This window comes from Hemicordylus capensis, chromosome 2, assembly GCF_027244095.1.
Source record: "Hemicordylus capensis ecotype Gifberg chromosome 2, rHemCap1.1.pri, whole genome shotgun sequence".
Classification (NCBI taxonomy): Eukaryota; Metazoa; Chordata; class Lepidosauria; order Squamata; family Cordylidae; genus Hemicordylus; species Hemicordylus capensis.
Window position 1 is genome coordinate 229,303,325 of NC_069658.1, and position 24,056 is coordinate 229,327,380.

At 47.2% G+C, this 24,056-nt stretch overlaps 1 protein-coding gene and 1 pseudogene across 1 annotated transcript in view; both read left to right on the forward strand.

Annotated features, from left to right (window-relative positions):
* The window catches only part of LOC128341670 (zinc finger protein 420-like), a 44,056-nt pseudogene extending 37,500 nt beyond the window's left edge, over nucleotides 1-6,556 (forward strand).
* Nucleotides 6,557-16,591: 10,035 nt separating this feature from the next.
* Nucleotides 16,592-24,056, forward strand: part of LOC128343809 (zinc finger protein 91-like) — a 53,105-nt gene continuing 45,640 nt past the window's right edge. The window contains 4 exon segments of the mRNA XM_053293245.1: nucleotides 16,592-17,173; nucleotides 20,473-20,995; nucleotides 22,342-22,471; nucleotides 23,458-23,540. Coding sequence (XP_053149220.1) covers nucleotides 20,582-20,995; nucleotides 22,342-22,471; nucleotides 23,458-23,540 — 627 coding nt within the window. The 5' untranslated portion in view covers nucleotides 16,592-17,173; nucleotides 20,473-20,581.

The following is a 24,056-nucleotide window of genomic DNA, read 5'->3' on the forward strand; positions in this document are numbered from 1 at the left end:
CAAGACCTTCATTCTCCCTGAGGGCAGAGGAGCTACCAGCCCTGGAGTGGGATGCCTCTATCACATCCCTGAAGGTCTCGTCCACATGCCTCTCTGTCTCTCTGAGCTTCTCCAGATCCGCCACCTTGGTCTCGAGGGAACGGATTTGTTCCCTGAGAGCCAGGAGCTTCTTGCACTGAGCACACACCCATGACCTCTGCCCATGGGGCAAATAGTCGTACATGTGGCACTCTGTGCAATACACTGGGAAGTGCCCCTTCCCCTGCTGACCTTCTATCTTCATACTGTTTTAGTTAGCTGTTTACAGTATTTAGGGAGCTTATTGTCCGTTTATTAGGATAGGTCTCAGCTGTAATGGTAAGCTATTTAACTGTCGAAACAACCTTTCCCAAGAATATGAGGGATACGAGGGAGGGATATGTACTTACGTTCTCTTCTCCACCAGGCTCTTTGTGATCCTCGTGATCGCAGGGGTTCGTTCCAGGCTCCCCCGCACACTTCCCGCAAAACTCCTACATCCTGTTCGCTATGCTCTGTTCGCTATGCTCTCGGGCCTTCACCTCATATGTAGAGTAGCCTTCCAACTGTCACACAGGATGAGAGCCAAAGGAAAGGAATGTGGGGCCCCTCCCAGTCCTGGCTGACTCCACCCCCACTAATCAGTAAACAGTGCCTTTAGGTAACCCTAAGAACTCCTAGCCCTGTGATATCTTAACCCTAACAAGTAAACCTAACAAGTAACACTCACAAAGATAGAGAGACTAAGACCTACCCCTTAAAGAGAAACAGCCCCTGTAGAACTCCCCTCTTCCTGTTAGTTTGGTTGAGGGGGAAAAGGCTAGATGTTTAGAAAGGCTTGCTCACCTTCTCAGCTCATGCTTATTCATGCTTATTAATGCATGAATTCATGCTTATTAATTCATGCTTATTAATGCAAGATTAGCGCTCCATCCCAATTAATTTTTTCTTGGAAAAATCATCCCGAGGGCATTTTCCCAACACTTCCCCAATTCCTTTTAAAATACCTTGCCCATTTTCCTGTCTGATAGATTTGACAGAAGGAGAGCACCTGAAATCCTTGCCTTGCTTTTATGTTCACCTGAGTCTTTGGGGGGTGGGGGTGAATGCAGACCCTTTTCTCCAGCCTCTGACACAGTTCAAACAGACAATAGATTGTGTTATGACAGTCATCAACCTGATGTGTCCCAAACTGCATTTTGAATTCTGCACAAAGCCAACATGAGAATTTTTAACTCTAGTCTCGATTCTCTCTCTCTTTTTTATTCTCGTACATCTTCCCGTCACTTTTGTGTCCTTGGCAGGTGCTGGAATGACGCTGCCAATGCATTCTCAGCCCTCCCTTCTGCCTGGTGGGATGGAAGATGCTTCAAGACCACCGAAGAAGGTAGGGGAGGGCTTGTTGGGAATGGAGAATGTGGGGCAGACAGACAAGCCCTATTCCTTGGACACCCTTCTGGGGCTGCAAGTGGCCCTCTTTCCTTTGGCTTCTGTCCAAGCTGCTGACTAGAAAGCCTTGAATCTTGTGAAAGTTGGAATCTGGCTAACCAGACAGGGAGGTGCCTTTGAAAGGGTTGGCTTTCAAGTATTGAGCGGGGTGTGTGTGGGGAGTAAGTGTGTCTCTTCATCTCATGAGAGCATCTTTTCCAGGGGTGGTTGCTGGTATCTCCACTGTGTGGTTTTAGTTGCACCCCCTTTGTGACAGGACACCATCCCCCCCCCTTATTTTTCTATTTAAACAAGAGCAATAGCTATAAAAATAATAGATGACCCTGCAGGGAACAATCCCTGCCCTTCTCACAGCACCTTTCCTGAACGACTCTTGTGGATTCTGCTTCAAGGAAGGAACCATTATGTCTTCTGCGAGAGTGAACATGTTTCCTTCTCTTCCAGGGCCAGGTGAGCTTTGAGGAGGTGGCTGTGCATTTCACGGAAGAGGAGTGGGCTCTGCTGGATCTGGACGAGAGAACCCTGTACAGGGAAGTCATGGAGGAGAATAGGAGGAATGTGGCCTCTCTGGGTAAGGCTCCTTGAAAGGGAAGAGTAAAAAGCTTGGTTCAGACATGATGTTGTACAGCGGTCTGTACACTCATACATGTGTTTATGTGAATGACCTGCATTCATGTTAAAAGTGAACCTGGGTATGGGCCCCTCAATTGCATAGTATAGATTGGAAAGGTTCTGATGTACCTTTGTTCAAAACACCATGTAAATATAGCGAGAGAGAGATTGAGCTGGTCTGCTTAGTTGGTAAGAGTGCGGTACAGATATTGCCAAGGCATTGGGTTAGTGGTATCCTTGTTCGTGTCAAATGAGCAGCTGGAAGATTCGCTCTCAAGTGACCCTCAGCAATGAAGCTCCTTGGGTGATTCTCAACCAGTGATCTCTCAATCTCACCTACTTCATAGGGTTGTTGTGAGGGTAGAAAGGGTGGGATATAAATGCAATAAATAAAACTCAACCCTGAGGATGTTCTGTTGGACAACCCCAAAGATATGGCACTGCCTTATGTGGAGTTAGACCCTTCAGCCACCTCAGTCAGTAGTCTCTGCACTGACGGGCAGTAGCTCTTCAGAGTTTGGAAGAGGGTTTTCCCAGTCCTACCTGGAGATGCTGCCAGAGACTGCAACGGGAACTTCGTGCATGTGAAGATACTCGGCCACTAAGCTCAGGAGACTGGCAATCTGGAGGGAGAGAGATTTCAGCCTTCCAGAGCATCTTGGGAGAGGAAGATCCAGCATCTGTGCAGAGACTGGTCCTGCAGAAGGTTCCTACTCTCAGCTACGTAATGGGACTCTCTCCTGGACAGGAGATTGCCAGCTAAGCCCTGTGAATTGCCTGCGACCAAGGCCAAGCCCAAGGTGACTTGGCAGTCCTTCCCCCCCCCCCCGTTCCACCAGCTGGGCTTTTTGCCCAGGACTTATAAAGAAGGAAGCTTTCAGTGGCGGTGGGGCCACCACCAAAGGGGTGACACCAAACGGGGTTGCCTCCTTGGGGGAGCCACCTTGGGGGAGGAATGAGGGCGAGGGAATATACGTACCGTGCTCTTACCAAGTAAGCAAACCAGCTCGATCTCTCTCTCACTAGATCTCCATTCACACAAAGTCATTCACATGATGTGTTGAACACAGACTGGGAATTCTGTTGGTGTACCGATCACCCTGCTGCCCAACTGACTCCCTAAATGAGCTGTCTGAGCTGGTTGTGGAGTTGGTGTTGGAGTGTCCCAGGCTTTTTGTCCTGGGGGACTTCAATATCCACTTTGGGGGCTGGCTGGTCTGGTGCGGCTCAGGAGTTCATAGCGGACATTACATCTATGGGTCTATTCCAACTAGTATCTGAATCAACTAAGGTTGCCGGCCAATGCTTGATTTGGTCTTCTGTTCGGATCAGGGGGGTGTTCCGTGGGTGGGGGATCCGGTGGTTTCCCCATTGTCTTGGACGGACCACTACATGGCTAAGGTTGTTATCATGGCCACAATCCACTCCTGCAGGGGTGATGGACCAATTAGGATGGTCTGCACAAAAAGGCTGCTGGACCCAGTAGGGTTCCAAAAGATCTTGGAGGGCTTCAAAGTTGGTGCTGCAAGTGATTCTGTCGAAGCCCTGGTGGGAACCTGAATAAGGAACTTGCTAGAGCAGTAGACATGATTGCTCCTAAGTGTCCCTCTAGACCCATTTCAAAATCGGCTCCTTGGTATACCATAATAATAAGAAGAAATCTGGGCTCTGCTGATTTGGAGTTGTTACATATATACAAAAATAATGAGGATTATTTTATGGTCTTCTGTTTGATTATAATTGTTGGGGTTCACCCGATAAAAACCAGAGTCTCACCAAACAAGGCGTCCTCAGAACTAGTGTAGAAATACCCTGAGATAACTAGCCTGGGGAACTTCAATACTGCCCTTTGGCTACCTCTGTCAACCCAGGGAGGGAACCGGTAAGGCACCAGGTGTGCAAGGTATGCAATTATGAAGTACAGACATGGCAAACTGAGAGATTTCCCAGTGGGGTACCCAGTGAACAAGATGAAAACCTGATTGGGACCCCCACCCATCCACCCACTCACCCATTGATCCTGTGTTGTGGCCGGCTTGAGAATCTGGAGGGTGACAGCTAGGCCTCTGCCTGCCACATCCACACATGTCTTGGTAACGCAGAACAGTCTGGCTTTCTTCTTTTTCCCTCAAAAGGACACATTATGTGTGGGTTGAAGAGTGATTGGAGGCTCCATTTCTGTCCCAAGCCCTGACCAATTTTCTCCCTTCTTTCCAGCAGATGACAGTGGGGAGATGAATACGGAGGGAATTTGCAATGGAGGAGTGTTGGTTGATGTCAGCTGGAAAAAGAGAGGGAAACAGAGAATGCACACTGAAGCAAAACAGAAGAACAGGAATGGTTCTTCTGTTTCTCATCATGGAGAAATCTATGACCCAAATTTTCAACCTCAGTGGGAAAAGCACATAGGAGAGAAACGATATAAATGCTTGAAGTGTGGAAAGAGCTTCAGTGAGAGCAGAACACTTACTATACATCAAAGAACCCATACAAGAGATAAACCATATAAATGCTCTGAGTATAGGAAGAGCTTCATTCGGAGCAAAAAATGTACTAGCCATCAAAGGACGCATACTGGAAAGAAAACATATACATGCTTAGAGTGTGGAAAGAGATTCAGCAAAGGTGCACACCTCACTTCCCATCAAATAACCCATAAAAGGGGGAAGCCATATAAATGCTTGGAGTGTGGAAACAGCTTCAGTAAGAGAGGAAGTCTTACTAGCCATAAAATAACCCATACTGGAGAGAAGCCATATAAATGTTTGGAATGTGGAAAGAGCTTCAGTGAGAGGGGAAGTCTTACTAGCCATCAAAGAACCCATCCTGGAGAGAAACCATATAATTGCTTGGAGTGTGGAGAGAACTTCAGTAGGAGAGGGAGTCTTACTAGCCATAAAAGAATCCATACTGGAGAGAAACCATATAAATGCTTGGAGTGTGGAAAGAGCTTCAGTGAGAGCGGAACTCTTACTAGCCATCAAAGAACCCATACTGGAGAGAAACCATATAAATGCTTGGAGTGTGGAAAGAGCTTCAGTATGAGCGGAAATCTTACTAGGCATCAAAGAACCCATACTGGAGAGAAGCCATATAAATGCTTGGAGTGTGGAAAGAGCTTCATTGACAGCGGAAGTCTTACTAGGCATCAAAGAACCCATACGGGAGAGAAGCCATATAAATGCTTGGAGTGTGGAAAGAGCTTCAGTGACAGCGGAAGTCTTACTAGCCATCATAGAACCCATACTGGAGAGAAGCCATATAAATGCTTGGAGTGTGGAAAGAGCTTCAGTGAGAGAAGAACGCTTACTAGGCATCAAAGAACCCATACTGGAGAGAAACCATATAAATGCTTGGACACTGGAATGAGCTTCAATATGAGTGGAAACCTTACTAGCCATCAAAGAACCCATGCCGGAGAGCAACCATATAAATGCTTGGAGTGTGGAAAGAGCTTCAGTGAGAGCAGAAATCTCAGTAGCCATCAAAAAGCCCATATGGGAGGGAAACCATTTAAATGATTGGAGTGTGGAAAGAGCTTCAGTCAGAGCGGAATACTTATTAACCATCAGGATGCTTGAGATACAACTGTTGAATAGGGATCATCCTTGGCATATTATTAAGAGAGCGAGACAACGTGCAGACAGTATCACAGTATGCAGAAAAGACATTTATTTCAGATTAAAGAAAAGTCTAGACAACGCAGGATCACATGGGGTCTGAATTATTTTTCATTAAGTAATAAAATTTAAATAGTGTTTCTCAAATATTGGTCTTCGGATTGGAAATCTTACTAACCATCAAAGAACCCATACTGGAGAGAAACCATATAAATACTTGGTAGTGTGGAAAGATCTTCAGTGAGAGCAGAAGTCTTACTAGGCATCAAAGAACCCATAATGGAGAGAAAATACCTGTATATAAATGTTTGGAGTGTGGAAAGAGCTTCAGTGAGAGAGGACATCTTACTAGGCATCAAAGAACCCATACTGGAGAAAAACTATATAAATGTTTGGAGTGTGGAAAGAGCTTCATTAAGAGTGGAAGTCTTACTAGCCATCAAAGAACCCATACTGGAGAGAAACCATATAAATGCTTCGAGTGTGGAATGTGCCTAAGTACGCGCGGAAATCTTACTAGGCACCAAAGAACTCATACTACAGATAAACCATATAAATGCCTGGAAGCTATCAGTCAGCTTTACCTACCTCACAAGGTTGTTTTGATTATGGAATGGAATGCAGAATCCTCTATCTCAGTGGTGCACAAACTGTGTTCTTCAGATATGACTGAACATAAACTCGCATCATCCAAAGCCATAATATATTGAATTGCTGAACTATTCAAGAGTTCATCAGCATCTGGAGGACCACATGTTAGGAGCCCCTGCTCTATCTCCTTCTGGACAAGGGTATATAATTATTTGTAGTAGTTTTTCTAGTGGCTCTTTGAGTGGAATAAAAATGAAATAAATAAATCAAGTCCATTTCTCTTCTTTCCACCTACCAGGTGGAAACCCAAAAGGTCATGAGCCTTGATAAATTATTCCAGATTGAGACTTTCATCCCACTTCTGATTACACTTAGATGTTTTGAAGTACAGGGCAGGCCCAAATCTGCTTGGGTTTGGGCTGATCAGACAGGAACCAGTGGTTGCTGAGCAGTGTGTTCTCTCCAGGGATGTGCCAAGTCTGGTTCGCGTGCTGCATGACCAAGATTTTCCTGAATTCTGTAAGCAAGATTTGAAGCTGGGAGGATTTCAATAAAGTGGAGTGGGAACTGGTTTGGGTCACTTCACACTGCACGCCCATTGGGAGTGTGCACTTTGCACTTTGAACCAGCAACCTCTTGCTCCCTAGGCAAGTTACTTCCCCGCTGTGCCATTAGGTGGCTCTGAGGTAGGGACCCCTTTGTTTTGCTGCCTTATCTGACTCACTCACAGGCCTCGCAAAGCACATTTTAATCCCCTGTCTATTCCTCTTTGCCTTTTCTCTCTTGGCTACATCAGTTTGCAAAGCTTTATGCCCAAACTCACCTGAAATGGGGGGAAGAGGGTCAGGTGCAGGCCACAGAGAAGGAAGAGGGCCATTCCGCTCTCTTTGTGTCTGGATGATGAGCAGGACCAGCTGTAAGGCTGGCTCCAGAGTGGGGGGTAAGGAGGCCAGTGTAAGACAAAGCAGAGGGCATTTGATTTCATGGCTCGGTTGACCAGGTTGCTTGACATTGTTTTCAGGAACACCAGGTGCTTTTCAACCTGTCTGATGCAAGCTGCTGTTTCAAGACATGTTCCAGACATGTTTCTGAACCCTCCTACAGTCCCCGATTTAGTTTGGAGTTGCTTTTCAAATGTCAAATGGTGTTCTTTCAGTTTAAAATTCCAAACCATGTTCTTTCAAGTGGCATGACAGACCATTTCCCTAATTTAGTGTGGGTTGCTTCCCAAATTTAGCTGAGATTATATTTTTATTATTTATTTATTTATCAAATTTATTCATTTATTCATTCATAAATTTATTTATTTATCAAATTATCAAATAGAGGTCTCCTCTACAGAATATTCTGGAGGGAGAAGCTGGGACCAAACTGGACCACTAGCCTCCCCAAACCAAGTCTCTGTAATACATATAGATACATCTCTGTAATACATACCAGGTTGGCCCCTTCATCCATGATCAAATCATGGATGAGTTCAGATTTATTTTGGACTGACCTGGCATTACAGAGGAGCAGAGAAAGCCTATGTGGGTTGTTGGTAGTGCTCCCCGAAGTCAAAGAGCTGGCAGGGCAGCCGGTATGGGAGACAGCTATTAAATTTCTGACTACCCTTCCCCTGGAACGGTCTCTGACCTGCCAACGTTACTACTTCTATTCTCCACCACCACCGGGATAGCTGCCCCATAGCCAACAAAGGCACCCCCTGTCCCCCCATCTCCAGATGAACCAAAACACATTACAGCAACTTCAACCCAAGTCTAAAACAGCTTAAAACTAATTAAACAGAAGCCCTCTAGCCCTTACCCTCGTTCTCCCCCAAAGTGGCAACCCCCTTTGGTGTCACCCCTTTGGTGACATTAGAATAGAACATGTTCAAACCACAATGTTTGCATGTGTTTTGATCAAAACCTATAATTCAGATTCTAAAAGTTTCATTTATGCACATTTAAGAATTGACCAATGGATTTATATGTCAAAAGGGGTGACAAATTGAATTATAGGATATCAGTGGTCTGGATTCTTCTGACCAATCATTATTAGGAAGAGCGGGGAGCAAGGTTGTGTGGGTGACTCCACACAATTGTACTTAAGAGATGGTGTGTTAAAGGGCTAACTAAGGAAGGTAAGGAGAGCAAGAGATAGAGAAGGAGAAAGGAGAGCAAGAAGGGAAAAGAGGAAGTCAAGAGGCCCGAACAGAGAGGCAACCACAAGTGCAACTGCAAGAAACAGGAAGAGGTATTATAAATATATCTCGAACCATTAACTTTTAAATTCTAACCGAAAGACGCTGATAAATGTTTAAGGTGTACTGATTGAACCCAGAACTGTTTCTTGCTTCTATCTACTGAAGACTGTCAAGAATTAGGTGAGAATAAATGCTGTTAACTTTTAATCCCTTGTCTGTATGCTTTCATGAGTCTAGGGGGAACAAAACAAGCAGGACATTAGGCAAAGAACCGGGACTTCTGAGGACTTCTGAGTTTTCAATTCCCCATATGTGAAGGGAGCATTCTGATACATTTCTAAAGAAATAAAAATAAAAAGCACAACACATGCTTCACAGTTCTCAGACCTTCTGGGTTGCTAATCAACTTGAGCATGGTGCATTCATAAATGAATGAATGAATTATATATTGTTTGTTCCAGAGGTTTTTGTCATTTCCTGCCATGAAACAAGCCACTTATAGGACTTTTTGGTAGACTGATACTCTCAGGGCTCCCCCTCCCCTTCCTACCAGTTTGTTGTAGTTTTACCTTTCCTCCATCCTTGTTCTGATCTTGCACTATGAAGACATAAAGCTCAGGGACACCGGCTTTCCTATCCAAGCTTGTAACTTCGTAAATAACTCTTTTGGGCATGTTTCCCTGTTTCAACATTCCTTAGGGGATTACTGTACTTGGGGACCTCTCCCTAACCTGCCTTCATGCTAGTCGAGCAGAATAGTGACTGGACATTTTTCTCCATAACTCCACATCTACAAGGGCTTCCATGCAGAAGAGGGCAAGCAAGATGATCCCGGGCCTGGAGCAACTTCCTTATGCAGCAAGGATACAACATCTGGGGCTTTTTAGTTTGGAAAAGAGGTGGCTGTGGGGAGACATGATAGAGGTGTATAAAATTATGCCTGGAGTAGAGAGGAAATTTTCTCCCTCTCTCACAACACTAGAACAGGGGATCATCCTGTGAAACTGAAGGCCAGGGATTTGGGGCCAACAAAAAGAAGCTTGGGTTTGACCTCTTTTCCAGGGCCGTGAAGATACACCTAGGCATTTGCTGTTGGCAGTTGATTAGGTTGTCATTCTCTTTTTAAAATTGTCAACTGCCAGGAGATATTTTGAGCGAATGGGATAGGAAGAGAATGATGCAGCTGGGACGCTCTTATGTTTTTATGAAGGGTTGTTGTTTTTTAACCGCCTGATGAGACTTGCTCATTGTTCAGGCAGACAAATTTTTGCAAAGGACTTCAGAGTTCAGGTGGGGGAGAGAGTTCAGCTCTCCTTTGTGACAATGGGTGAGAGACTAGAAAGGTATTGCTAGCACATTCGCTGGATTTTGTGTGTTTTCAGCCTGCATTCCCACTCTGCAGTGCCCCTGGGTGTTAACAGTGTCACGGAGCCCTATCACACGGGCCAATAAGATTTGTGACCTCAGAAAAATGGGAGAGAAATGAAGTGAACCTTCCTTTTCCACACTGATATCCCACTCTTCCTCCAAGGAACCCAGAGGGGTGTACACGGTTATGTCTATCCTCACAACAACCCTGTGAGGTAGGTGAAGCTGAGAGACACATGACTGGCCCAAAGTCACCCAGTAAGCTTAATGGCTGAATGGGGATTTGAACTCAGGTCCTCCTGGCCCTAGCCTAACACACGAACCTCTATGCCATGCTGGGACCAGGGACCCACCTGCGTGTGGTGAATAGTTTCTCCCAAGTTCCAGTCTAACAGCTCTTTTGATTTTGAATCCAAACATTTTACAACTAGGCAGGAGCATGAAGAGCTCTAGGAATCCCTTCTAGGGATCCACAGAAGAGAGGAGCCGGACCCTGGCTGCATATGCTTTCCTACCCAAGTATGTAATTCCCCCAAGAAACCTGACTGGCTTTTGAACCTTAAGGGCCTGTCTCGAGATACTCTGTAATGGGCTTGCTCTAGGAATCCCTTCCAGGGATGCACAGATGAGAGGAGCCGGACCCTGACTGCATATGCGGAGTGGCCCCCACCCACCCCCTTTACCAGATCACTCCCTGAGGTGTGTGGGGGGAGGGTGTCATTGTCACTCTACAACATCTTCAGGGCCAGCTTAGTGCCAGGACACTCCAATATCGTCCCTCAGTTTATCCCCCTGGTTTCCCCACTCCCCCGCCCACCTGCCCAAGACAGGAGTACTCAGACTGATGAAGTAATATTTAAGAGGGTGAAGGAAGCTACTCACTTGCTGTTGCTTTGCTGGCACTTTACTGCTTCTCTGTGGAAACCAAACCAGAAGATCAGGGCGGAAAGAGACCTCTAGAGATCATCCAGTCCCATTCTGTACAAGCAGGGATCCCGAAACCACAGCCCTCCCATTATAGGAACACATGAACACACACACTTTTCACACAAGAATTTGATGTGGTTTACACTGAAAAATAGATACACAACAAATAAGATGGTTCCCTGTCCCCAAAGGTTCTCTGGCCTCTTCTCAGCAATTCCCAGGGTCCCTGAATCTTCCCAGGGAGGCGCTGTTAGCAGAGTCTGGCAGTCCTCCTTGGTGTCAACCCTCAGCCTGCCTCGCACCAGGGTAACCCCATTGCCTCTGGTCCTTCCCCTGCAACACTGAAAGATGGACTGAGAGGCGGATGGATCCTCCAGGTAAGAGGCTTGGAATATTCAGGGCTCCAAAGTCGCATGCTAAGGGGCTGCCGAGAGACAAATGCAATCCCTGGCCCTGAAGTCAGGGGGATAGCCCCAAAGGAGGACCCCAAAAGGTGGAGCAAGAGGAGCCCCCCCCCCGCACCATCCTTCCCACCAACCAAGCTCCATCACATCACCTCTCATTAAATTACTTTTATGAACATGGAGCATCTGTAAAGTTTTTTTTAAAAAGCAACATAGATATGCATGGGTCAATACCCGCAGCAGTCACTGGAAATCAATCAATCAATCGATTAATTAATTCCATGTGTATTCATTGTTTATTGGCAGCTTCCTATGTTCCTATGAGAGGGTGCGGAAGGGTCTTCCTCTCTTTAATGGGCTTGCTCTTCTCACACCCAGTGATTGGGCTGAACTCAACCTCTATTCCTCAGGGTTAGAGTCCTGACCTTGGAGGGAGTGAACACAATCTCCTCTGTGTCTGTTTCAAAGGCTGGAGCTGTGAAGAGAAAAAAGAATAGCAGCAGGAGTGAGTGCTAACAGTTCTGTTTTATTTTTAACGACTGTGCTTTCCTGCTCAACTCTTAACCCTCCACCCACCCCCATTCTGGCTATTTTTCAACCAAGTAATTCTCACTGTGGTGCTTGAGTGCTCGGAGGCGTTCTCTCTCTCCCACAGGCCTGCCACCTGCACAGGGGCATAGCAAGGTTGGAGGGGGCCCAGAGACAAGATATTAAAATGCCCCCCCCCCGCGAAGCTCAGCTCATGAAGTAAAGAAATCTTAAATTGTGGACGACTCCAGTCATTTAATGGTGCTAGAGAAAGACTGGTAGCTCCAGGTCTCACATCAATTTCGGAGGATGGATACAACTGAAGGAACCCCGGATGGGTGCAAGGCTGGGGGAGTCTGTCATGTGACTTGCCTCTGTGGGGGGGGGCAAGGCAGTGGGCCTTCATACAACTGTGGCCCCTTGCCCTATTATAGTTACGCCCCTGCACCTGCATGTTCTTCTCTGGGCAGCCAAGGATGGGGGAGACTGGAGGGGCGGATTCCCAGGGGGTGATCCAAGTCACCCTCCTTTATGGAGAGCGTAGGTTTGCACTCCTAGAGCCCAGAAGAGGATGAAGGGGCAGAGAGGTATTGGGAACAGACCAAAAGGAAGGATCCTCCTGCATTGAAGGCTTTGTTCTGTGGCCTCAAGGGAAGGCCACCTGCCTCAGCCACTCTGCCATTCTAGGGACTCTTTCGAGACTCTTAGCTTTGGTCTCCTTTTCATACAGGGAGAAGATCCATGAGGTGGGCTTTGGGGGTGTCAAAAACCTTCATCACTCCACAAGAGAATACTTCAATTTTTTATATAGTTGGAGGCTGCCTTGGAGCACAGATTGAAGATGGGAAAGGAAGAGGCAGTTGGCTGTGAAGCAGGAGACGGCCCTGAGGCCAGCCAGGCAGGGAGCACTGGGGAATTCTGGGAAAGGACCCAGCAGAAGATGCTGCTGGATGAGGAAGGCCTTTGCCCCCCCATCCCCCACCGCCGATAAGCTGCATTGCACTATTTTAGCACCAGAACAGACCTAGTGAGGAACATAGGAAGATAGGGAGCTGCCTTATACTGAGTCAGCCCATAGGTCCATCTAGCTCAGTATTGTCTTCACAGACTGGCAGTGGCTTCTCCAAGGCTGCAGGCAGGAATCTCTCTCAGGAAAAAATCGGGGGGGGGGGAATTGGACAGATTGGGAAGAAAAAGTAGTGCTTAAAATCACCATGTGGGGAAAATGGAGCCTTGCCATGTACCAGAAAGCAGTTTACAGCCGGATTTACCTGATACCCACCCCCCACCCCCAGTGCACAACTTGGTGGTCGTCTACCCTCCTCCGCTCAATCGCCTTTGGAGAGTTGAAAGCCCGGTCTTCCATCTAGTATGGCACACAGCATCCTTCCCTTTATCCCGTGTGGTAGCGTCTAAGGAGGTTGAGCGGGGAGGCCTTAGCTCTACCAGCCCTGCAACCCTTTTTTTTGTGACTGAATTCAGGTCCTACAAGTTTGGAAACTGGATTTTTGTGAATGTCCATAACATGTCCAACCTCCTGCAAAAAACCTGGGTTTCAGTTTTTGCTCTATGTTGGCGAAAGTCAACATGGGGCATAGCATGGTGGGGGAAAGGTTCTTTCAATGGTAATATTACATAAGTATTGAAAAGGGACCACCTGGACAACTTGAGAGATTTGTTATTCACACTAAAAAAATGGAAGGTTGAACCAGTTCTGTTTAAAGGGTCCTCCTCAGTTAAGCAGCTAAGGAAAACAATTTACGGAGATATTCTAGAAGTAGCCTTTTAAAAACCCGATTTAGAACGTAAACGCTACAGACAACGCACTTCACAGTACTTGTTGCAACCCGATCACCCTATCACTCTCTTTAAGGAGAAAAAGTTCCCTTTTCATTTATGGGAAACAAGGTGGTGTTCATACCACCAAGTGCTGCCGCTTAACGTGGCTAAGCCATGGCTCCCAGAGGACCAGCAAGAGTGTCCCAAAATCACCTGCAAACAGAAAGCTAGTGAGCTAGGCAAGACATTCAGGGAAACCCACTCACATTTCTTAAAAGAGTGTGCGGTAACCAAAAGAGTGTGGCAGGGAGTAAGCAAGCTGTTAGAGTGGCCTGATTTGGAAAAACAGACTTGGGAAGAACTAACCTCGGGTTTGAGAGATAGAACCTCTTTTCGGGGTCCCAGAAAGAAGCCCTCAAGGAAACGGGATGGATACAAGGGAATTGGAATGTTCCCCTTCTTGTAATTAGGTTAGTAAACCTGTATGTCATTTATGCAATGCTCCTGCATAGGAACAGGGAGGGAAGATGTGACCAAGAGGTCCACGTGGATAAGACAGTAAATTTCTTCTGGAACAGTCTATATGGTTATGTGCAGAAAGACAAGTGTATCTCTTCTAAACAGGAATGGGACAAATTGTGGAAATGGACGTTGGACATAACCCACCCACCCAGCCCGATTACCTGATGTGCCTTGAAATCCCCCCCCCCAGTAAAAGTACTGCCTGTATATACTTTATAATCCTGTTGGTTACCAAATCCTTGTGTGTAAATCTTTATATGATGTACAAACAACCACTTTGTATATACAGTAATTGTGCTTTGGTAACGTATTGTACGCTTTGGTAGTTTGTTGGTTCAGTGAAAAATCTTGTTGTCCTGTCTTGGAACCTAGATGCTCTTCCCAGAGCAGCTCCGTTCCCTGAGGGGAATATCTTACAGTGCTCACACTTCTAGGCTCCCTTTTGCATGCAACCAGGGCAGACCCTGCTTAGCTTAAGGGGACAAGTCATGCTTGCTACCACAAGACCAGCTCTCTTCCTGTTCTGCTCTGCATGAGTGGAAGTGTGGAAAAACTGCGATATTATGCACTCTTTTTTCTGGGGTTCCCTCCTCCTTTTTAAAGAAAACCATCAGAAATAAATAGAACATGTGTTGTGGGTAAGCCGGGGGGGGGGGGGCTTACCTTCCCAGCCTAGTTCGGGTCTCTTGGTTAGGTAAGATGCCAGACACCAGTATCAGAGTTTCAAATCAAACTTTATTGTTGTAGCACAGAGCTCAAGAGGTAGGCGGCCGCCCCGAGAATCTAAGGCAACCTCCTTATATAGTATGCTTTTTACAACTTATTTTTTGCACTTGCGCACTTTAGCTTAACTGATTCCTATGTCCATGTATGGTTATACACTTGGTTCTACAAGCCTTGATTTGCTGAGATAGCTCTTATTGTGCCTTTCTTATACACGTGTCTTATTCCTGCCCCATCAAGAAAGGGCAGGCCTGTTTCTTGCAATTTTCTAAGTTTCTGCATATTGGCGTGTCAGCATCTTTGGCTATAGCCAGGTTTCATATCTGCTCAGCAAAACAGTCACCCTCTTTTGGAACATTTTGTGGTCGAGCCATATCCTGTCTCAGAGAGACAGACAGCGACAAACCGCATCCTGTTACAAGAGACGAATGTACTCTTAATATCACATCAACTTAAGCTAGAGCAGGAAAATATTTTTGCTTGAGCATGTTTTGAAAAGCTATCACAAATCCCATCAGCACAGGAGGCTATCACATATCCCATCATCTTCCATCTTCAACACATGCATTCATCAAAGAAGCCGTTCCTGGATCAACCCAATTCTCCCAGGGAAAAGGGGCTGCAGGCAGCAGCTGGCTGGTGACTGCATTCCTAGTGCATTCAACTAAATGTGGCACAGCATGTGCAGGTCAGTGGGAAGTAACTTGTCCACAATTTCTTCTTTTAAAGAAGTTTCCAGCTTCCGCTGAGCCTGTTCTGGTGTATTGCAGCTTCTCGGGGGGGCGGGGGGGTGGGAGGCAGAAGGCCTGACGGCTTTTCTCTGTGTATGTAAGCTGTTCATTGTTATGTCCCAATTTGGTATAGATAACACGAAAGCAGAACCAACTAATACAACACAACAAGAACTTTAATCATTGCACATATCCCAGTTACAAGGTGTGCATAACAGAACCAACTTAAAACAGTATCAAATGAAGCACAGTAATCATTGCACACATCCCAACAAAAGCTTTAAAAATTACAAAAGTGTGTAACTCCCTAGGCAAGTTACTTCCCCACTGTGGCATTATGCTGGCCTTGGGCCGAAATAAATCATACATACACATACACTGTGCCATGAAGTTCATGATGAAATTAGTCATGGCTAACTTGTCTCAGTTCTAGTAGGACTAGTCATTAATAATTTAGGCTGAATGTCAGCTGGTAAATCTAAAATACAAATATCCAAAGTTTTACTCCACCTATCTTATGAAAGTAGGGAGGGATGTGTGTATGCCTTGTCCTGATCTAAACATCCTGGGCAGCACAAGCATGTTTACTTAGAATCAAGTCCTAGAGTATAGTTTTTCCCAGTGCCAAGTAAAAAGAGTTTTAATCACTGAAGACTTCAGTAGCCTTTAATTGGAAATATTACTTTTTCAGTTGGCTGAGCTATGTATGAATGTTTTTATGATTTGTTTAACATGATATTAATTTTGGCCTTATGCAACACTTGGGTATTTTAAATGCAAAGGGCGAATGCAAATGTAAAAATAATAAACAGGCATGGCTGTGAGCCGTTGTTACTTTCATTAAAACACACACACACACTTTTTTAAAAAAGCAGACTGGTGAAAGAGCAGAGTGGGAGGGGAAGGAAAGACTTGCAAATTTGTTAACAGAGAAGACATACCGTGCTCTGGTTCAATTATAGAGCAATTACAGCGAAAATCACTGATCCTCTTGTACTCTCTCCCTTTTCCTGTCTCTACATACATTCGTCCCACCTCCAAGCCCCGCCTCCTTCCTGCGGGCGTCCTCATGCACGGTGTTCAGCGTCTTCTTGCAGTTGGGAGTTCTGCCTTTCTCAGGGGCAGGGGAGGGGAGGGGAGCAGGTTAACCCCTTCGGCGCCCCGTCTGCCTTTCCCTCTCTCAGCTTAGTCTCTGCCGTTGCTCGCGGGTACGCGAGGCTTGCCGGAGACAAACAACAAGGAAATAGCAGGCAGCGCCAGAACAAGGAGGATAATTTTTTTTTTTTAATGACTTCACAAGGAAGATCGGGTAGGCGCTGGGTGGGGGAGAGCCTCTGCGGGGCCCCCAAAGGCGGGGGGCCGAGACAACAGCCTCCCCCTGCCTAATTGTAGTTACGCCCCTGGCCCCAAAGCTTGTTTGTCTTCGGAGCACCTGCGTTTGCGTGCCAGCGAGGAGTGGGAGGAGCAGCAGCAGCCCCTGTCGTCTTCGCCGGGGGCTGGCAGAGCTGGGCGGGTGGGCGGTGCTCGCTCGCCTGCCTCCTCCTCCTCCTCCTCGCTCAGCCCGCAGGGCAGAGGTCCATCCCAGCAGCAGCCGCCCCGAGAAGGGAGCCTGGCTGGCTGGGTGGCTGGGGAGCCTCGTGCAGCGCGAGAGCGGCCCGGCCCGAGAGGGGACTCTCGTCTTTTCCTCTGGAGCCTCAACAGCAGCATTAGCAGGTGCGGCAAAGGCGGGAGACGGGGGGAGACCAGCCTGGGTGGGGGGCACAGGAGTCGCGACTGGCTCTTGGGGGGCTCTTGATGTGGGGCAAGGGGGGCATGTCTGAGAGGAGATGGGGCTGTGGCTGGCAGCTTGGGAGCCTCCGCTGTCCATGGAGGGCAGGCAGGGCCGGGGAATGTGGTGGTGCTGATGGGACTGGAGCGAGGATGAGTTTATGACCCATCGGCAGCATTTGGCTGTGTTTGGGATGGGCGGGCTGGCCGTGGCGGCTGGCGAGACTCCTGGGGCTGGGTGGGCGCCGGGCAGGGGGAAGGGGGCGCTGCCCAAGTGCGTCTGCAGTTGTCCCCAGATTGGCAGCACCATGTTTAAGGAATCACTAATTGCTCCTAATGATAGTTTTAGTCTCTGTTCATCTGATTTTTTCTACTTAATTAAATCGGTGGAGGTTTAGACTTTCCTGATGGGCTGAATCAGCTAATCCATTTTGAGGATGGCACATAATTAAATTAGCATGCATTACATAGTGGAAAAAGTTCAGGGGGGGAGATGTGGAAACTTGCAAGGTTCCCCCTCCCCCCATCTCCCCCTCCCAGAACCTTTTTAGTTAAAACATGGTTAGATTATAGGGGAAGGACGGACTTGAATAAGCAAAACAGGAAACTGGTGGCAAGAAATACAACTGGAAAACTTCCCCCTTCTGTGCTGGGCTGGGCTGGCACCTGGCGGCAGTAGGCAAAATGTGGCTCAGGGGAACAGCCCACCACGCCCCCTCCACCCCCACTCCCTTTCCCAACTAAGCTGGTGCAAGAGGAAATCTGTGCCAGTTACAGGAATGAGTTGGGCATTTTGAGTATCTGCATGTGGGTTGGGCTCGAGAGCCAAAGGGGAGATTCTTGCTTAAGGTGGCCTCAGATGTGGGGGACCATAATGTCTGTGCCGAGGCCACTCGTAATGCCATGTCCCCCAAGAGGAGCATCGGCTTGTATCAGTTAGGAACATAGGAAGCTGCCACACACTGAATCAGACCATGGGTCTATCTAGCTCAGTATTGTCTTCACAGACTGTCAGCAGCTTCTCCAAGGTTGCGGGCAAGAATCTCTTTCAGCCGTATCTTGGAGAAGCCAGGGAGGGAGCTTGGAACCTTCTACTCTTCCCAGAGCGGCTCCATCCCATGAGGGGAATATCTTCCAGTGCTGACACTTCTAGTCTCCCTTTCATATGCAACCAGGGCAGACCCTGCTTAGCTAAGGGGACAAGTCCTGCTTGCTACCACAAGACCAGTCATGCCAAGTCTCACACTCCATTTGGTCTTAGAGTCATCTGCAGGGCATGGTGCTCCATGGAGTGTCCAGCAGGCTTGATTAATGTTTCCATGGAGGAGTCTCTATCTGGTGGACGCAACACTCCTCTGCGAAGGAGGGGGACCAGTTAGTAGAGTCAACACACACACACACACACCCTGGTTCTATGTGGGGCTGCCTTTGTACTTAGTCTGGAAACTTCAGTTAGTTCAGAATGCGGCAGCCTGATTGGTCTCTGGGGCAACTTGGAGAGACCATATGGTGCCTATTTTGATACAGTTACACTGGCTAATGATATGTTTCTGGGCAAAATACAAAGTGCTGGTTATTAAGAGCCCCTGGTGGTGCAATAAGAGCCCCTGGTGGCGCAGTGATAAAACTGCCGCCCTGTAACCAGAAGGTTGCAAGTTCGATCCTGACCAGGGGCTCAAGGTTGACTCAGCCTTCCATCCTTCCGAGGTCGGTAAAATGAGTACCCAGAATGTTGGGGGCAATATGCTAAATCATTGTAAACCGCTTAGAGAGCTTCCAGCTATAGAGCGGTATATAAATGTAAGTGCTATTGCTATTACCTTTAAAGCCCTGAACGGCTTGGGTCCGAGTTATCTAAGAGAGCGCCTTCTTTTACATGATCCCCACCGCACGTTAAGGTCATCTGAGGAGGTCCGTCTCCAGTTGCCACCAGTTTGTCTGGTGGCGACGCAGAGGCGGGCCTTCTCTGTAGCTGCTCCTGGGCTGTGGAATGCACTCCCGGCAGAAATTCATAATTTGAGATCATTGCTGTCCTTCAAGAGAGCCCTTAAAACCTACCTATTTGGCCTGGCCTTCCAGGGTTTTAAATGATTCACTGTTTTAAATTGTTGCCCTGATCTTCAGGACTTTTAGCTGTTTTATTGGTTTTATTGTATTTTAATAGTTTGATTTTATTTGTTAATTTGTTTTAATTGTTTTTATCATGTTGTGAACCGCCCTGAGCCATTTTGGAAGGGCGGTATATAAACCTAATAAATAAATAAATAATAAATAATGGATTCCTCTGGAGGCTTTTCCTGCTGAGAGTGGATTATCCTAATAACACGCTGGTCTTTCTGGTATGAGGAGGTGGGTTGGGGGATTAACAGGACCGTGCCTGAGCATCCTCGCTCAACCTGCCAAGCCCATCTGCCAGCCGTGGTTGCACACCCCTCCTTGGGAGTGCACAGCAGAATGCTGTTGCCTGTTTGGTTACTTTTGGCATTGTTGGCTGGCATGACAGGCAGCCCCGTGGCCATTAGGGACCCTGCTGGCCTGGGGCTGCTGCACCACTTGAAAGGCAGCCCTGGCAGCAGAGCACTGTGGGAGACACAGCTCCAGTTGCCTTGTCTCTCTGCATCTTCTGCCCTACGGACCACAAGGGGTATGAGGAGTCGAGAGAGTGAGGAAGGGTCTTCCTCTCTATTCCCCTTCTCCTTGCCTCTCCCTCTGCTCTGGCCACCTCTGATTGCTGGTGGTTTGTCATGGTGTCATCCACCCTGATTCAAGATGGCGGACACGTGAACGTTTGAGGTTCAAGTGGGAAGCGATTTTGACCAAGTTTGGTACAGTTGTAGGGATGGTGAAAGAAAAATAGGCAGATTACTTCCTACTAGAACAACTAAAAGAATCTTCTTTTTTAGAGGTGTTCACTATGTTGGGTAAGAGAGGTCCCCTTAGATAAGGCATACCTTCCCAGCTGGCACACTCCTCTCCTCCTCAGAGGTGTCATACGCACAACAGAACGAAAGCTTTGTTGGTTAGGTTGAGAGTCTTGACCTTGGAGGGAGTGAACACAATCTCCTGTGTGTCTGTTTCAAAGCCTGAGCTGTGAAGAGAAGCTGTGTGAGTAAAGCCTTTAGTATAAAGGTACAGAACTAGGAGTAAGCTCTAACAGTTTTGGTTTGTTTTTCCTGTCTGTCCTTTCCCTCTCAACCCTGTTCTGGCTATTTGTCAATCAAGTCATTTGTCTCTTTTTCATCAAGGGAGAAGATCCATGAGGTGGGATCTGGGAGTCAAACACTTTCATCCCTCAACAAGGAAATCCTTTGATTTTTGATATTGTTGGAGGCTGCCTTGGAGCATGAATGAAAGATGGGGAAGGAAGACCCAGCTAGCTGCGAAGCAGGAAAAGGCCTTGAGGCCAGACAAGTGAGGAGCACTGGGGAATTCTGGGAAAGGACCAAGCAGAAGATGCTGGTTGAGGACATCAGCAGCGCAGAGGCCCAGCGCCTGCGCTTCAGGCAGTTCTGCTACCAGCAGGCCGAGGGGCCCCGAGAGGTTTGCAGCCGACTCCACAGCCTTTGCCATCGGTGGCTGAAGCCAGGGAGAGTCACAAAAGCTCAGATTGTGGACCTGGTGACCCTGGAGCAGTTCTTGAGCATCCTGCCCCCAGAGCTGGAGAGCTGGATCAGAGAGTGTGGAGCAGAGACCAGTTCCCAGGCAGTGGCCCTGGCAGAAGGTTTCCTCCTGAGCCAGGCAGAGGACAAGAGGCAGGAAGAACAGCAGGTGAGAGAGCAGTTTATCTTGGGAGCTGCAAAGGCCTCAGAATGTGAGCCAGGAGATCCTCAAAGAAGCCAGATGTGGCATCAAAAAGCAACTTGGGAATTATTCACGGAGATGATCTTTAATTCCTTCTTGGGTTAGGGGCCTTCTATCTTGGGCATGTGGCAGTGCATCTGATTGCATGCAGGACGCCCCCGGTTCAATCCCTGGCATCTCCATGTTGGCCTGGGATAAGCTCCTGCCTGACACCTTGGAGAAGAAGTCGCTGCCAGTCAGTGTAGATAAAAATGAGCTAGATTTAGGAAAGATGGTATTTATATGTATTGCTTAGTGGTTAGATTTATATACCGCTTTTCATTAAAATAATCTCAAAGTGGTTTACAATATAATTAAAACAATGCATAAAATACTAAAGTACAGATAACATAAAAATAAAATCTCTATTTAAAAATCCAATTTAAAAATACATAAAACACAAAGAACCAGCAGCAGCAAAAGCAATACTTTTATTCAGAAGCATGGATTCAGAGCCACATATTTACTTTTTTCCTAAAAACTGTCAAAGAGACAGGAGCGGATGTGGGCCGGGAGAAGAAGTCGCTGCCAGTCAATGTAGCCAAGACTGAGCTAGATTTAACAAAGGCTGTTTATAAATTGACAGACGTATGTATTGGAGCAATGTATGAGGCAGTTTCCTCTGGGACTTTCCTGCCCCGTTCCCTTTCTAATGCCTTCCTTCCTGCTCCCTGTTGGGACTGTCGGGGTCACCTTCAGGGGTAGGCCCACGCCCCCCAGCCAGCCTGGGTAAGGCTGACTCTCGCCCCTGCACCTTATATGCCAATTTAACAGAGACGAGAAAGGAGATTCTTTTCAGTCACTTTATTCAGCTGAGCAAAGCAGACTGGGCGACCTCTCAAGCTCGCAGGCAAGGAAAGGCGCGCCCAGGAAAGCCTTACATACAGTTTATATAGCCCCAAGTAAACAACCTCCTATTTCCATATGAGCTCCCCCCCCTTAAGAGCAGTCTCATTGGTTACTTTAAACAAGCTATTCTTCTTATACATTACATATTTTGTCGGGCCCTCTGCCCACTTCCCTGTTCCTCTTCTTGCGGTTTCTAAGCTCACACCTGTCAGCAGCTAATTGTCTGCTTGTGGTTTTTAGCATACACAGAAAACAAAAATCCCCTTTGTGGAAAAACCCTTTCTTTCCTCCGACCTTTGCAGGCTATTACTCTGTGTCTGTCTCCTAATGTTGCAGGCAAGTTTACAGAAGCAGAAAATGGCACTGGTTATGCTAACTTAGCTTTCACAGACCCCTTCAGGAGTCTCTTCTTCTGCCTGTCTCAGGTGCAAGGACTGTTGTCGGAAGCGGCCCCTGACTTCCCTGAGGCCGAGAAGGCTCCATCAGGCACCAGGCCGAGGCCTCTGTCCAAGGAGATCCCCAGGCAGGAGGGCAGCAGTGGGGCCACCTTGCTGGGTAAGGAGGTATGGGGCGGGTGCCCCCTTATTCCCCCTCTCTCTCAGATACCCCTGTGAAGGAGTGAGGCCTTTACCTCCCCTTTGTGCTTTTCAAATTTGTGTATTATGCATGTGATTGCTTCCTCCCTGTGTTCTGTATTAAGAAGCTGTGCAGGGGTCAACAGTTCACAGTCACTGTTCTACCGTTTGGTCTGAAAGGGATGTTTAAATTTTGGAGGGAAGAGAGGGCTTGATTGGTTTGGCTATAATTCAAAAACTGGAGAGAACTTGATTTGATTTAGGTTGGTTTGTTTAGCAAGGTTGGAGGGGGGAAAGAGAATAAAAGGAGGCTTGCCTGCAGCAGAAAGTTAGTTAAAGCCCAAGGAAGAGTTTAAAGGCAGGAATTTTCCCCAGCCCTACCTTCTGCCCAGGATTGAACCTGGAATATTTTGCATGAAAGCACCCAGTACCTCTCCCCCCCCACCCCCCGAGCCATGACCATATCTCCTAAGGGGAATCTCTTACAGCAGAGAGGGCTCCCATGTATTCACCCATCCAAATGCAAAGAAAAATGAACTCTGTTCAAGCCAATTCATGCTTACTACTGCAAGACTGGCTCTCCAATCCATCTTTACTTTGGAAAAATCATCCCAAGTGGGCATTTCCCCAACACTTCCCCCATTTCTTTTTAAATATCTTGCCCATTTCCCTGTCTGATAGATTTGACAGAAGGAGAGCACTTGAAATCCTTGCCTTGCCTTTATGTTCACCTGAGTCTTTGGGGGGCTGGAAGTGGTGGCAGACCCTTTTCTCCAGCCTCTCCCACAATAGACAATATATTGTGTTATGACTGTAATCAAACTGATGTGTCCCAAATTGCATTTTGAATTCTGCACAGAGCCAACATGAGAATTTTTAAACTATAGACTTGATTTTCTCTCTCTCTCTCGCTCTCTCTCTCTCTTATTCTCCTATATCCTCCTGTCACTTTTGTGTCCTTGGCAGGTGCTGGAATGACGCTCCCAATGCATTCTCAGCCCTTCCTTCTGCCTGGTGGGATGGAAGATGCTTCAAGACCACCAAAGAAGGTAGGGGAGGGCTTGTTGGGAATGGAGAATGTGGGGCAGACAGACAAGCCCTATTCCTTGGACATCCCTCTGGGGCTGCAAGTGGCCCTTTTTCCTTTGGCTTCTGTCCAAGTTGCTGACTAGAAAGCCTTGTGAAGGTTGGAATCTGGCTAACCAGACAGGGAGGCGCCTTTGAAAGGGTTGCCTTTCAAGTATGGAGCGGGCAGGGAAGTGAGTGTGCCTCTTCCATCTCATGAGAGCGTCTTTTCCGGGGATGGTTGCTAGTATCTCCACTGTATGTTTTTAGTTGCATCCCCTTTGTGACAGGACACCATTCCCCCCCGCTTATTTTTCTATTAAAACAATAGCAATAGCTATTTTTGTTAAAAAGTGGGTCTATAAAAATAATAGATGACCCTGCAGGGAACACTCCCTGGCCTTCTCACAGCACCTTTCCTGAACGACTCTTGTGGATTCTGCTTCAAGGAAGGAACCTTCAGGGATGTGATAGAGGCATCCCACTCCAGGGCTGGAAGC